The sequence below is a fragment of the Heptranchias perlo genome, chromosome 38, assembly GCF_035084215.1.
Source record: "Heptranchias perlo isolate sHepPer1 chromosome 38, sHepPer1.hap1, whole genome shotgun sequence".
NCBI lineage: Eukaryota > Metazoa > Chordata > Chondrichthyes > Hexanchiformes > Hexanchidae > Heptranchias > Heptranchias perlo.
The window spans coordinates 19,585,242-19,601,381 of NC_090362.1; the positions used below are offsets into that span (position 1 = coordinate 19,585,242).

General features: G+C 43.7%; 1 protein-coding gene across 1 annotated transcript in view; it reads right to left on the reverse strand.

Annotated features, from left to right (window-relative positions):
- LOC137304598 (potassium/sodium hyperpolarization-activated cyclic nucleotide-gated channel 3-like) overlaps positions 1–16,140 on the reverse strand; it is a 202,802-nt gene that overhangs the window by 117,063 nt on the left and 69,599 nt on the right. The window contains exon 3 of the mRNA XM_067973240.1: positions 13,151–13,312. Within this exon, the coding sequence (XP_067829341.1) occupies positions 13,151–13,312 (162 nt within the window). The remainder of the gene's footprint in view (positions 1–13,150; positions 13,313–16,140) is intronic.

Sequence of the window (16,140 nt, forward strand, 5' to 3'; positions counted from 1 at the left end):
CATAAAAGATCCCATGGCACTATTTCGAAGAGCAGGGGAGTTCTCCCCGGTGTCCTGGCCAATATTTATACCTCAACCAACATCTCACAAAAGCCAACTCTCCGAATGAAAATGCCAATCAGTGTCGAATTCCGAGCAGTTTTGCAATGTGGGATCAGTCTCATTTCACTTGGATGTTTTTTGCTAGATTCTATCATTGGTATTTTATTGCAATACTGTGTAGTATAATGTAGAGGGAGGTACAAAATCACTAAATGGTTCTTTATGATATTTTTAGGGATAATTCCCTTTGGGATCTAGGCTCAAATCCAACCCAATCTAATGAGATCTGAGGGGGGGGGGGGGCTGGGGGGTTGGAATTCACCTCTTCATGGTGCAGTTCGGGTGGGGTGGAATTTCTGCCTGCCCTTTTGGATCCACCTCAACCAATTTTCCTGGATCGGGATTAATTCCGTATGCAGGGTGGGCTCCCGGAGGGATTCCTGGTATAAAGAGGGAGCACACCCGTGCAAGGCTGGAAAATCCCAGAGATGGCGCAGCACCAGAAGGGGCGGAGAGTGACCTTAAAGGGGCAGGAGCGCCAGAAAGATCGGTATCAAGGCTCATACTGAAGGCCTTCAGCAGTTAAGCGCCGGGCTCGACTTGGAGGGGAGGCCAATGAAAGGACCTCTCCCCTCCACTAGAGGAACTGGGGGCTTTGGCTGGCGCTTCCCAGGACCTGCTACCACCTTCCACATGGCAGCCCTGGGAAGCGGCAGTAAGTCGGGTGGACGGGAGGGAAATCCATAAGGGACTCAGGTCCTGCGCCCCTGTTGCCATTTGCATGAGGCGGGTGGTGGAGGAGTGGCCAACGCTGGTCCCGGTTTGGGGAGGGAAATCCCAGTCAGAGCAGCAGGCCTCACTGCCCGAATTTTCCCTCATTCTCCGCCACAACCCCGCCCAATTTCGGATCGCAGAGGAGAATTGCCTCCCCCAAGGTCTTTTGTCTTTGTTGATTGTGTGGGAAATCCCAATTCCATTTTTAATGGTTGGACATCCACAGTAGAGTACTGCTCATAATTTAGTGCTAAGTGACGAAAGAGATCATAAGATGGCTGGTGCAAGATTTGAAATGGTAAACTGCTCTTCTGAGGTTGGGTTTAAAGTACGTCGGGGCATAGTACAGGGAGCTTTCCACTGCATGTAATCTATGGCATACCGAACCTTGGCATGCTTGACGCTAACGTTAGGTGCAAAAATTGTTAAAATGTTTCATTCCCGTTTTGAGCATAAAATTCACCTAAAGTTAAAAAAACACAAGAAAGAGCTCCCATGATGTGCCAGTAGGTAAATGCACCACGGAGTGTGGTACTGAACCATACAAACCAGGAAGATGTCAGGTTGAGCCCCCTGGACTGTGCAGAGTCTCTTGATCTCAGTGACTGTAGTGATGGAGATGCTACAATTATCCGTGCTGTCTCTTGGAAAAAATTGGCCAGGATTCCGACCACTTGCTGTGAACTAGTTATAACTGTTAGAACGTGTGTGTGTATAGCCTGAGGAGCTGGGAGACACATAACTGGAGTGCTACAGCACCACTAAAAAGAAAGATTTGCATTTCTATAGCACCTTTCACATCCTCAGGACGTCCCAAAGTGCTTTGATGAAAATTTTGAAGTGTAGTCACTGTTGCAATGTAGGAAACACGGCAGTTAATTTGCGCACAGTAAGGTCCCACAAACAGCGATGTGATAATCACCAGATAATCTGTTTCAGTAATGTTGGTTGTGGGATAAATATTGGCCAGGACACCGGGGAGAACTCCTCTGCTCTTCTTCCAATAATGCCATGAGATCTTTCCCATCCACCTGAGAGGGCAGAAAGCTTAACGTCTCATCCGAAAGACGGCACCTCTGACAGTGCAGCACTCCCTCAGTACTGCACTGGAGAGTCAGCCTAAAGGTGGATGGATATAATTACAGCGTGACAAGGTCACATGGCAGTTTCCATTATAAATGTGGACATAGGAATGGGAAAATATGACACAAAAGTGTGACAAAAACACAACGGCAGAAAGTAAGGTTGCACAGAGACAGGAAGTATGCACAAAGATTAGATTTTTTATATATTATGGTTTGTAATTGGATTCCTTTTTCAGCTTGGTGAAAGACCCAAGCCTATTGTGCAGGACTTCACCAAGACTGAACAGAGAGAGATTAGGTAAATCAAACATTGGTGATTAATTATTGCCAAGATTGGGTTGTAAAAGCCTGTAGGTGGTAGGAGGAGGGGAAGACTAAGAGAAGTAAGGAGCCCAGTGGTATTGAGGTCCTGGGAAAGAGTGTGTTAGAGTAGGAGACAACAAAATGAGTCTTGATTTCAACACAGTGTGGTTTAGAAAGGAGGAAGAGTGTGCAGGAAGGCATATTTGGAACTTTAAAAAAAAACAAGAGATGAAAGTTCACAGGAGTAAAGATCAAAACAGTACTGATAAAATAGAGAAAGGTTGCAACAGGTTGGTTGCTAAAGGTGAGAGAGAAAGATCACCCATCAGGCAACAAGTTTTTCCCATAAGTCAGTAATTCTTGCAAAATATGTTCCAAGTGACCATATAGGCAGTGTCTGCTTTTCAAAAGGAACCCAGTGGCTCATTCTCTCAAATTCTATTTTCAGTGTAGCTCCTTCTTAACTTGAGGTGTAAAATAGAAGAAATTAGTTTTATTTACGTTGTCGCTCTACGCTTGGGATCCAGTGGATTTACAACGATCAGAACGTTGCATCAAAATCACAAGCAAAAAAAAAACCCACGACTGGCTGGTAAGGATACAAATCCTCAGTCTCCACAGCAGTTACGATGGATTTCTGTGCAAATCACCGGTGTGTGTGTGTCCCAAGATGATGGGAAAAGATGAAACCTTTACCTCAAACTGAAGGAAAGTATCAGTTTAAAGGGATGATAAGCAGAACAGCTGAACAATGTAAAGCAGAAAATATGGAACAAGAAAAGACCATTCGAATATCAAAAGGCTAGTAAATATGATCAATATCATTGAAAATATTTTCTATTAACGTATAATGGAATAACCCCTAGATTTTCCCATCATTGTTAGTTTAATATTGGCATTAATCTGCGTAAAATGAACTGTTTAAATCGACATCTATTCCGATGGGAAAATCTATGCCGACATTTCCAAAGTTGTCAACAATGGACCAAATCCAATGTGTTTATTTTCAGTTCTGATGAAAGGTCATTGACCTGAAACATTAACTGTTTCTCTCTCTCCACAGATGCTGCCTGACCTGCTGACTGTTTTCTAGCATTTTCTGTCTTTCTGTCTTTATTTCAGATGTCCAGCATCCTCAATATTTTGTTTATTTCCAGTGGTGACTTAGGTGCATTCTCAAGACAATGCCTGGCGTCAAAAACAGAAAAGCAGCAAGCCGCTTCCATTGCACAAGTCAGAGGAAAGTGTATAAAGGCCTTAACCTAAGTTTGCTGACCTGTTTCTGCTGATTTGGCTCCTCGAGTTGCCTCTCCCGATAGCTACAGGAAGAAGCACTTTCAGTCCCATGGGACTGACGGCTGGGGGTGAGAGGGTTCAAATGTGACAGCGCCACCTCCATCGAGAGCTCTTGTTTTCACTTACTGGAGGGAAAGTTTTGAAGCCGAGATTTATTGGCACACTAGAGAGGCAAGAAACCACGGTCCTCTGGTGGGGATGGGAGATTAGGATTTTATGCATGAGGTTCACACTGGATGCCACAGCTTTGTAGGCCTGAATATTTCATGATTAAATCGACAATGCCTTCTTTTCTTTTTAAATAAAAGTATTTAAAAACAAAATCATGAGACTACAGGATAATCATCTCATTCCTGTGGGAAACATATGCAGCTCCCTCACAACCAGTATCCCTGTCCCCTGTACTCAGGTGGGTCTACGGCACACATGGCATTGTAGCCTTACTGGTGTCTGCAAACAATAAGGCCATGAGTGGGACTGGAATCACAACACTGCAGACTTTCACCCGTCCTTCTCTCCAATTCAATCTTCTTTTGTCTGCTTCAGACTGACTGCCAATTGCAAACCGAGTCCAAATGATAAGGATCATTGCCAGCCTCATCTAACACACTGCCATCATCCAATTCAAAATATTCTGACTCACATGATGTGTGGGGAACGTATTCTTCAATTCAACCAGCCATTACAGAGTGCCTGGCTAGTGCTGGGGATTTACTCCTCGCTCCCGTGGTGACCATCACACAGTGACAGATGCTAGTCTTAGGAATCAGTAGGAGGGAAATCAGCAGACTTCCTATCAAGATAATATGGTATGGGCTATTTTCACTGTGACTGGAAGGCCAGTCATTACAACTTGAGAATATTATAAATCGGCAAGTCAGTTCTTCATTTGCACCTCAGTGCTTCAGGACATTGGGGAAAGGGTTTATGTAATATTGCTCTGACTCTGCGAAATGAGAGTAAAAAATGGTTTTAAAGGGGTACCGCACTCACGAGAGAAGCATCCTCTTCGTCTTGTTCACAAATACAGAAAACAACATGAATTGTCTGAAAAGGCATCATGGTGACACTTGCGCTCGATGGCCATGCTTCCACTCTGTCATCACCAGCCCACTATTTTCCTCTCCATTAAGATGAATGGGGGGTGGGGGGAAGAGGCGGGGTGAATCATGGGCTGGCAAAAGAAACAGTGGAAAACCCTGGCCGATAAGGCATTAGTGATGCACGTGTCAGACGTGGCTCAGTGGTAGGACACTCGCATCTGAGTCAGAAGGTCGTGGGTACAAGTCCCACTCCACTGACTCGAGCACAAAATCCAGGCTAACACTGCCAGTGCAGTACTGAGGGAGTGCTGCACTGTCGGAGATGCCGTCTCTCGGATGAAACGTTAAACCGAGGCCCGAGGGCGGACGTAAAAGATCCCATTTTGAAGAAGAGCTGGGGAGTTTTCACTGGTTTCCTGGCCAATATTTATCCCTCAATGGACATCACTAAAAACAGATTATCTGGTCATTATCACATTGCTGTTTGCGGGATCTTGCTGTGCGCAAATTGGCTGCCGCATTTCCTACATTACAACAGTACTTGATTGGCTGTAAAGCACTTTGGGACATCCTGAGGTAGTGAAAGGCACTATATAAATGCAAGTTCTAGCCTTCTCATTCCACAAATATAAGAAGGTTTACCAAGCACTTCTCACGAAGAGGCTGTCCCTTTAAACATCGTACACAGGGGAGCAGACGCATCTACTTTGTGATATCACACCTCGAGAGATCTGCAGCTAACAATCGCACATATATTTCTTGCACACTTTGAAAATGAATGCATTTTTATTTAAGAAAATACATTGCTGGCACAAACCTGTTACATTTCACGAGTACATCATAAATCTAAATGGCAAAGTCATTTGCAGCACTGTAAATATTTTGAAAAATAGGATTCCATTCATTGACGAGCAGTTATAAAGTGTACGTTAAAATCTAGTGAGAGCCTCCAGCAGCCCGGTTCATTTAGTTCATGTAGTGCAGGCAGAGTAACAAAAAGGATTCCCATCTCAAGAAGAATTGAGTAGAATCCTCATGGCCGTCAAGAACCAGTGCAGCTGACTGTGATTGCTTGTCGCACATAATTTTTACCAGTGATTTCAAGCATTAGCATTTCAGAGGCTCCAGACAGGCAATTTCTCATCCTTTGATCTGACGCCAAGACTGTGTGAGGTGTATGTGACAGATTTCACATGATCGCGTGCTTGCGATCAAAGGGAACAAAAGCCTATAGTTCCCTTGGTGGGAGTTACCAGTTATTCTATGAAATGTTTATACAGAAGGAAAGGTTGGTGCATTGATCAATTGTTTGAAGTATCAAGAAGATCCTCGACCTCACTGAATGAAACCAAACTCATCGTCTGTGTTTAGGAGACGGCAAGCAATGGATGGAAACTCACATGGGCTCCATTGGGGGAATGCAACAACAACAACAACAACAACAACAACAACAAGCATTTATATAGCATTTCCATGCACTCCTCTACACCCGATTTTCCTGCCTTCTGTGCATAGGAACAGGAAAATCTGTCCCTAACATCTATTAAATCCACAGCCGGACCCACTCAGCGTACGTTTGATGGGACATCTTCAATGAATGGTCTATAGCCACATCCAAATCTTTTCCCTTTTCCACCCATGCACGTGGGCATCTAAGGCATTTGTTGAACTTTTTACCCAATTTTGAGGAAAAGGTTTGATACGTTGGATACCTTCCGAGACACTGGGACGTTTGGACTCTTTGTCCTATTTGACCTGATAATACTGTTTTGAATTCCCTCTGTGCCTCTCTCGGCATTCTCCAAAGGGCCCATTGAGGCATTCATCATTGCTTCCTTACAAGCAGCAAACCCAACTGTCTCATCCTCCTTTCTCGATGATGTTCCCAACCAGCGCGCCGCGCCCACTGGGGTCTGATCTTGCCATCCTCCTTCCCGTCCCCTATTATCGCTGACCCCATGGACAGGCATGCAATCTCCCTCCAGAACTTGTGAACAAGGCCCTTGCCATCCATGATCTTATTGTGGATGATTGCATTGACATCATGGCCTTGACGGAAGCTTGGCTCACTGAAACCTGCCCGCCCTAACTGTCGCGGTGGCGGTGTGGTCCTTTATCACTAAATCTCACCTTGATCTGCCCCCTACCACTCCTCCTTTGAGAACCTCACCTTGTTCCACCCCTGTCACCTCTCTTAAAATCCTAGTTCTCTACTGCCCACTCAAGCCCCGCTCCAAGTTTCTCACTGAGCTTATTACAGTTTAGGATTTTTGCAATGGTCTTCTCTCTCAACAGTGATCCGGAAGTTTTACCTTTTCTATCTTCTGTCCCGTTTACCCCACTTGCAGTAATCTGCTCACTGGATTTTATGATGTTCTGGCATTTTGCTGCCAGACACTCTTCGAAATGCTAAATATTGCCAAGCGAGCCAGAGGTTTAATGATCAATTTTGCAAGGCCTGCACCACCAGTGGGCCCCTTGTATGCAGTCAGCGCTCGTATTGGAAAACTGCGGGCGCAGTGCCCACGATTTCCATCCACTGATTTAGAAAGGGGTATATTTTCCGTCACGCAGTGGCTGTGTGCACGGTCCTTCACGTCCAGCACAAAATGAGTCAAATCTTTATTTACAATTCAACAGTAAAAAATAGTCAGCAAATACTGAAAGAAATCATGCAGGGCAGAAAGAGGCCATTTGGCCCATCGTGTCTGTGCCAGCTCTTTGAACGTTATCCAATTCCAAAGTACAAATATGCAAGCATATACAATGGGAAAGTCCATAATGAGTTAATTAGCCTTCATACGAACAGCTTTAAACTGAGTCTAGAAGTATCTGTAAGTTCAATGAACAAGGTTCTGTTTTTTTGGATGGTAAATTCAGCCTGCTTCACCTTCCTACAACGCTCTGTATGGGCATGATTTTAAATGGGAAAAACAGGTGGGTTGAGGGTGGGGAAGAGGGGGGGGGGGGGCAGTAAAAATTTTTAAAACTAAACCCGATCCCCCAACCCGCCCACTTCCGGTTTTCACGGAGGCAGAACAGCAGGCGACCAGCCTCATTAAAACCGTTCAAGGAGGCTGCGAGCGTCCATTTTGACAGGTTTCTTGTTTTTAACCCCTGGGGGCCGTGATTCCTGGGCCTTCACGCCACGTGAGAGGAGGCAAGAAGGCCAGAAACTGAGGGTAATTGCCTTTATAGCACAGCCCATGGGAGTAGGAGTGCTTCCCCCAGCCCAACAAGCCTACCTGCAGTGATCCTACAAACGCTATCGATCCCCCCATAACGATCTCCGACCCCCCCCCACGATCTCCGACCCCCCCCCACGATCTCCGACCCCAACCCCTGATGACTGACCCCCCCGATGAACCCCAATGACTGACTCCCCCCATGACTGACCCCCGCTCCGATGACCCCCAACGCCCTGATGACCCCCCCCCCCACCACCTAACATTTATCTGTTCCCGTCCTCTTCCTTCCTCTTCTTCCGTCAAGAGGACAGAATTGGAGGAACGCGAAGTTCTCAGAGGGTTGTTGGACTGGAGGAGGTTTTAGAGATAGGTAGGGGCGAGGCCATGGAGGGATTTGAACACAAGGATGTAAACTTTAAAATCAAGACTTTGCCGGACCGGGAGCCAATGTAGGTCAGTGATCAAGGGGTGATGGGAGAAAGGGACTTGGTGCAAGTTAGTCTACGGGCAGCAGAGTTTAGGATAAGCTCAAGTTTATGGATGATGGTGGATGGGAGGCCGGCCAGGAGAGCAGTGAATGAAACCTAAGCCACTCGTTCTCATCAAAAACCAGCACCGGGAATTTCCACGGGGTTTCTCCCGTAACTTTGGCACCCTACCTTTGACAGAAACGCTCTTTATTTCTGCCAAATCTTCACCAAAGTTAGCCGGTGGAGGGGGAGAAGTCCCAAAGAAATTCCTGGTGCAGATTTGGACTGAATTCTCACATTGTTCTAAACTCGTTTGAACTCCTCAAATCGTGAAACCAGCACTTCTGTCAAAGCCTTGATGTAGAGTTTCCCAGACATCCTTGCCAATACTTTGTAGAATTAAACACTAGATGTCACAAATACAACAGCAACTATCCAGGAACAAATGAACAATGAACAAGTCTGGGTTGAACAAACAAAATCTTCACAATTGAACAAAGCAGTTGATTGCACTTCAAAGGAACAATGCTATGAATCAAATCAAAGAAACAATCAATTTGATCTTTTGCTTAAAAACATAAGGTGAGCTTTTTAAATAAATAAACCTTTGTTACCGAGCTCATAAAAATATTACTCAGAGCCTCGCCTATTTCTTCTCCCATTTCCTTAAGAATACTGTGCATGTGTAGTCGGTGCTCATCCATGCAGCTCTGCCATTTCCCCCCAGTCCACAATGCGCTGGAATCCTTTGAGAAAGGAAGAAAGGATGTGCATTTATATAGCGCCTTTCACAACCTCAGGAATTCTCAAAGCGCTTTGCAGCCAATGTACTGTTGAAGTGTAGCCACTGTTGCAATGTAGGGAATTACATTAAGGCAAGGTGATTAAGTTCGTGGATGAGGGCTGTCCGGTGTATATGATAACAGTTGGATTTGATAAGGTTCCACATTTGGAGCTTTCGAAGAAGATAGAAATACATGGACCTGGAATTTCCTCGGTCCTGCGCCATAACTTCACCGGAAATCCCGGTCTCGCGCACGCAAATGGGATTTCCAACGCACTGTGACGGTAGTGGAGCAGGAACAGCCCCAAGCAAATTCCAGGCTAGGGTATTACTGTTATATGGATAGCTAACCCGCAAAGTAGAGTGGCGAGAATGGGCTTGACGTGCCAAGCGACCTTTTTCCCATTTTTATGTCTTTATCTCCAAAGCTGCCCACTCACAACACTGTTAAAGGTGGACGTAATACTACAATGTACTTCATTAGCTGTAAAGTTCTTTGGGACAATCTGAGGTTGTGAAAGGCGCTATATAAATGCAAGTTCTTTCTTCACATCAGGGGTGCAGTATTACATGCACGTCCTTGAACAAAATAAAAACTTTTGATCACTGGTCATGAATAATTTTCCATAAGGTCGGTGATTATTACAATTGTAATCTGTAGTGCCAGTGCTGTCTGGGGCTATTTTATCCTGTGGAGCAACCTATGAGCTCCATACAGAAGGGTGTTCATGAGAAATGCCCTGAAAGACATTAGATGTGTTCTAACCTCAGTTTGCTGGTGTAAGTAAGACTATAAGGCCCTGTGAATAAGTTTATCTCAGTAGTAACCCAGAAGGAGTAAATGGAACCACTGCAGAGGGAAATGCAGAGAGGGGCCGTGATTGTTGGCAGAATCCATGGGGTTAGCGGTGGTAGGGGTGAGTAGGACGGGGAGGATGTTGGCATGATTAGGCTCCAGTGGGCGCGCTGGGCGGGAAGGTTGGCAAGAGAGGAGGATGAGGCAGTTGGGGGTTGCTCCTCGTAAGGAAACAGCGACAAGTGCCTCGGTGGGCCCTTCGTGCCAAGAGGGGCACAGAGAGAATTCAAAACAGTGTTATCAGATGAAATAGTAACTTATGAAGAAACAACTATGCAAAGCTTTTTGGGATCTGGTGCCCCCCCTCCTGACCACCCACCCCGCCACCCTCCAAAGCTCCTGTCAGCAGCTGCCTTTCTGTATGTAAGTAAAACATTGAGCCAGCTCCTTACTCAGATGTAAAGAGGTTTTGCAAGTGTGTTGATTTATTTAAGTCATTTTCTGGCTTCCTGACGAATGCATTTTTGTCGTACCATTCAGTGCAAGGTGCAGACTAAATCAGAGGTCATAAATTTTCTATGAAGCCAGTACTCTGTCAAGTCCCTTATGGGATTAATTATCATTTTCCACTTTAACATTTATCACTTGTGTGCAAACCGCCTTTGGATATGTTTCCTCTACATATATTACATATTTTCCCTCTCAGTTACATTTTAATTTGACGTGGGCAGGAAGTCTCTAAATACAATAAATTGATGAATTCAAACTCTGACACGATGGATCATTTTCATTGCTGTTTTGAAACATTAAATAATAGTCTCTCACTCCTTCCTGTGCTGTAATTGTACAATGATATTGGTGGGCTTTGCATGGCATTGCTCTTGGTAAACTGGGGAATGTTTCGTAACAACAGGTCACAAGCGATGTATTATTCTGCTGCTAGGTGGGACCTATGCATAATCTGACCTGCCCCTTTAATGCCATAGATTATTCCTCAGGCAAATCCTGAGCTCAATTACAGGCTAATTGCTCTTCGACACATCCTGAGGTCAGTTAAAGGGTTTTTTTTTTGCAAGAGAAGATTCTATGAAAGGAGGGAAAATCAGAGTAAGGATCATCATCAAGTCAATCTTGTGTGGCCTCCCTGCTCCAGGTCAAAATCCTGCTGTGCTCTATTAGTAACAAATATCTTAATATGTTTGCATGAAATTCGTTTGTATACTATTTTACATGCATCTTCAGCAATGACTTCTCCTTTCACCCCTGCACCATGACCTCTGCAATTGGTCAAGGATCTATCTTTGGCCCCATTCTCTTTCTCATCTACATGTTGCCCCTCGGTGACATCATCTGTGGGCACAGGGTCAGCTTCCACAAGCAAGCTGGTGACACCTGGCTCTAACTCTCCGCCATCTCTTCCAACCCCACAATTGCCTCTGTGCTATCAAGGATGAGTCGTAGCTTCCTTCAACTGGGTATTGGGCAGATGGCAGCAATTGTTTTCACCCATCACCATAAACTCCACTGCCTTGTTCCATCCCCACCCTCAGCCACACACTCAGACTGAACCGGGTCATGTGAAATTTTGACACCTGCTCAACCCAGAGATGAGCTTGAAACCCCCACATCTAGCCAACCAAAATGGTTTATTCCCCCCCACCCCGACAACATTGCTTGCCTCCACCCCTCCCTCAGCACTCCACAACTGAAACCCTTATCCAGGCTTTTTTAAAAACTCATTCTAGGGATATGGGCATTGTTGGCAAAGCCAGCATTTATTGCCCATCCCCAGTTACCCTTGAGAAGGTGGTGGTGAGCCTTCTTCTTGAACCGCTGCAGTCCATGTGGTGACGGTTCTCCCACAGTGCTGGTACGTAGGGAGTTCCAGGATTTTGACCCAGTGACAAAGAAGGAACGGCGATATATTTCCAAAGTCAGGATATTGTGTAACTTTTAGGGTAACTTGGAGGTGATGGTGGTGGAGGTCATGGGTTTGGGAGGTCGTGGGTTTGTTACCTCTATATTAATCTAATGCCCTTCTTGCCAGCATTCCCCATCCTTCAAATTACATAAACTCCAACTTTTCCAAATCTATGCTGCCCTATTCCTGTCCCATTCATCCATCACCCCCGTCCTCACTAACCTATATTGGTTCCCTAACACATAAAATTTAAAATCCTTGTCCTCATCTTCAAACATCTTTGACTGATTTCAACTCCTTGAACTTCAGAAAGATATTGAAAACCATGTCAATGGCAAAATGTGAAACAAAAAGCACGTAAAAGAAAATGATCCTGGTATGTTGTTGATTCTAATTCACTTCAGTGAAATGGGACATGATTAGATATTGGCCTTCTACTCCTAAATTAAAACTAGCAATACCCTGTCATGAATACTCCAGCTGTGCTGTGTAACACATTTCTGTTGTGTATGGTGACATAAGTCACGTGTAATATCTGGGAGAAAAAAAAATTTAATCAGCCTACTCAAATTCCTGAGAATATGGAGCTTCGTGCAAACTCTACGCCCAGGAGGTTACTGTAACACTTATACTTTGTATTTTTAGATACTCTAACACCTTGAAGACGTATGTAATGTTTAGATAAGGGTGAAGGCATGTAAGATTGATTGAATGTTGTGATAAATGGCCAGCTAATCCACTGAAGGTGCTTAGTGTAAAATGGCAGCTTGTCAGTGGCCATTATCTCCTTCACTTTATGCCTGTTCTTATCAGGATCCCGGCAGTAACACTAGTGCAACACATGAAGAATGCCAGAGGAGAGGAGTGAGTAACAAGTTTGTTATCAGGCGACTTGGTTAATATCACAACGTCTGCACGACTAATGGACATCAATGTGGACGGGATAAATAGGAGAGCTTTCAAGCAAGTTCAGTTCTTGGAAAGCCCTGCTCAAGAATTCCGTTCCAACATTGCTGTGTGGGCCAATGCAGATTGTAAAGAAGCTGTGTTTTCCTCAACAGAAAACTTGGTGTATCAGTTCTCCATTTTACATTCTAATATTTAGTAAAAACTTTTAAAAAAATTAAACCTTGATCTCCAATCTGATAAAGTGCTATTCCGAGAGCTTGATTTCATTTTGGGAGATTTAACACAGGCAATAAGACACACAGAGACCCATCCATGTAAGGATAGCCCACCATGTCAGCATAACCTGGAAACTATTGCTACGGACACAAGCAGAAGAATGCTTAACATGTTTATATGGCATTTCTCGATCTGTTAATTAATTGATCGCAACTGGGGCGGCAGTCTAGGTACTACAATTGGCTCCTGTGGTATACCCCATCTTCTAATTATGATTAAGTAAGATCTACACATATTCTACTAGTGTTGAGAGAGCTACTCACCACCATACTGTTGAGAGCCACCCAGCAGTCCTCTGGGAAATCCTGCAGCATGGGTACCAGGAACTGGAGGCAGCCATCCCAGTGACATAACAACAGCATCATCCCAATCAGGTTAACAATCCGTACCACCGCACTTGCCAGGTCGTAAGTCATGTGGAAGATCTACCCAATCAAAGATAATGGTATAATTTGTTAGCTTCTTTTGAGACAGGCCTTTATTGATTAGAAGATTAATGAATGGTAATAGATTTGCAGGAGAAACTAATTTCGGTGCAGGAGGCAATCTGACATCCTCTTTTTATTAAATTCACTTGTCCGATTCATTCAATTCAGTCTACTGCTGTTCAGTACATTGGGACCGGAAAATGGAATGACCTTTAGGGTTCAAAGGTGAAGGAATTTCAAGGATGTCATTGATAGATTGGAATATCTGATGCTGCTTGAGACACCATTAACATTCCTTTATTGTTTAGCCCTCAGAGGTGGCTCAGCCTTCCTGCCATGATATCATGAACAGACAAAATGCTATTCTGAGAGCTTTCCTTCATTTTTGGAAATTTTAACCAAGGCATTGAGACACACGGAGACCCATCCATGTCTTATCCAGCCCAGTATGGATAGCCTATCGTGTCAGTATAACCTAGAAACTATTGCTAGGGACACAAGCAGAACAATGCTTAGCATGTTTATAAGGCATTTCTCTATCTGTTAAACAGTGGACAGAAAGGTGTTAAGCATTCATGCACTCTTATTGCCAACAGTCTACCCTAAAATGACTAGACTCAAAAATGATGATATTCACATTATCTGCTGTTCCCTGCAGGATATAATATGCATAGTCCACGTGATCTCCTGGACTGGTTTCGACTGCCTGAGGGGTCGGAGAGGGATTTTCCAGATTTTGTTTTACCTATTTGGCCCTGATTTTTTTTCCTGTTTTTTTTTTTGCCTCTCCCAGGGGGGAGGGAATGTCTATCATTTTCGTATATTCGCAATAAACGAAGCTCATGAAAATGGTGAGAGATGAGCTGAAAACATTTAGAAGGACCAATTCTAAAGTACAAAACATTTAATCATTTTGAGTTTTTCCAATTCCTAAACATTTTCATCAACCATTTAAGAGATGCCGATGATGTATCTTAGGTCGTATTATAGAGACATTAGTAAAGAAACTACACATAAACTACAAGCTGCGGTAAACCTGTTATCCCAGGTATGTATTTAAGGCAAACATATTGATTGCTAGACAGGATGCAACAATCCCAGAATCTTGTTAAAGCAATATTACCAACATACCAATAAGGGTGCAAATATTTTCCTGAATAATATTTTCAATCATGGTGATTATACATGTCTTTTTATATATTATATAGAGGCTACCCAATGTAATCATTTAAATGGCTAGTTTCACTCACTGAGTAGTTACCAATATCCATATTCATAGCATCATTATAAAAAACAGGAATTTTTTTCTGTATCATTTAGTGTATCATTGCACCAGTGGAGTGAGGCATGCAATGATAGGAGTTTGTACAGCACATTTCCTAGACTGTAAGAGCTTTAATGGACCCTCTACATTTCAACAGAGGAAATGAGAGGACTGATCACTCCATCGTACTCAAACACACTCCCTAGCAGTCAGTTACACCGTAGGATTTACGTCACTCGTCCATCCTCTTGGTTGGGAAATGGTTTACGATGTGATTAGAGGAAACATAAATAACGAAGGAAGAAATAACAAAGAATTAGGGACACAAAACAAGGGGAAAATATGAAACGACATACTACAGAACGGAAAGTGAGGAGAATGGCAAACTTATTTCTAGATATTGCATTAAAATGTTATTTTACTAACAGTTTATTTATTTATTTTTGAAATTCAGACATTGATTCTGGCAATGATGCCTCTGGCAGTTTTTATTCTGCCGGCCCTATCCATCGTTGCTTTGCTATACAAATTATTGTGATGATGCCTCTGGCTGAGGGTTCGCTACTCCCTGCCGTTACTATAGAAACAGCAAAAATACAAGGACAAATCAGCAAACACCAGACACTTTTATCCCAGCAGACAATCACCGTCTGATTTGCCCTTTGATCTTTAAGAATAAACTAAACTTTTTCATAGACCGTTTATTTTGAAATCTTCCGACTCAAACCAACTGACTTCACTTATTAAGGTGCAATGCTCGTATCAATTGATCTGAATATTCTGGCGAATGACTTTTTCACAAAACACTGCAGATTCAGTTGGCAGTGAAATGTGTGGATTTCGAACCTTGAGAAAGGAAATTGAAAAGATAACAACAATTTGCATTTATATAGCGCCTTTAACATAGTAAAACGTCCCAAGGCGCTTCTCAGGAGCGATTATCAAACAAACTCTGACACCGAGCCAGATAAGGAGATATTAGGACAGGCGACCAAAAGCTTGGTCAAAGAGGTAGGTTCTAATGAATGTCTTAAGGGGGAGAGAGAGGTAGAGAGGTGAAGAGATTTAGGGAGGAAATGCCAGAGCTTAGTGCCTAGGCAACTAAAGGCTAATGATGGAGCGATGAAAATTGGGGATGCGCAGGAGGCCATAATTGGCCAAAAAGCACAATGATGCGCAATAAAGGTGTGGGGTGGGGGTAACCAGGAGCATTGAGTGGGGGAGCTGTAATTTAGCAGATTGCCCTTTCACCTACGGAATCAGAGTTCAAATCCAATCATGACTGATTGGATGACGGTGACCTCTTTCTGCGAACTAATAAGATGAAAATATGTTTGGAAAATCTGAAGCCATATTTTAGTGGCTGAAGATCAACAGGACAAAATTACCTCTAATGCAGCAAAAATTGGCATTGAATTGACAATCTCACTCAAAGAGCTACAAGGGTGACTGCTGGAGGAGCTGATATAGGATGCTATTATCGTCAAGCCAGATTAGATGAATATCTTTCTCTGCTGGCTGTAAAGATTTGAATAAATTGAGCTCTGCCTGTCCATTGCTA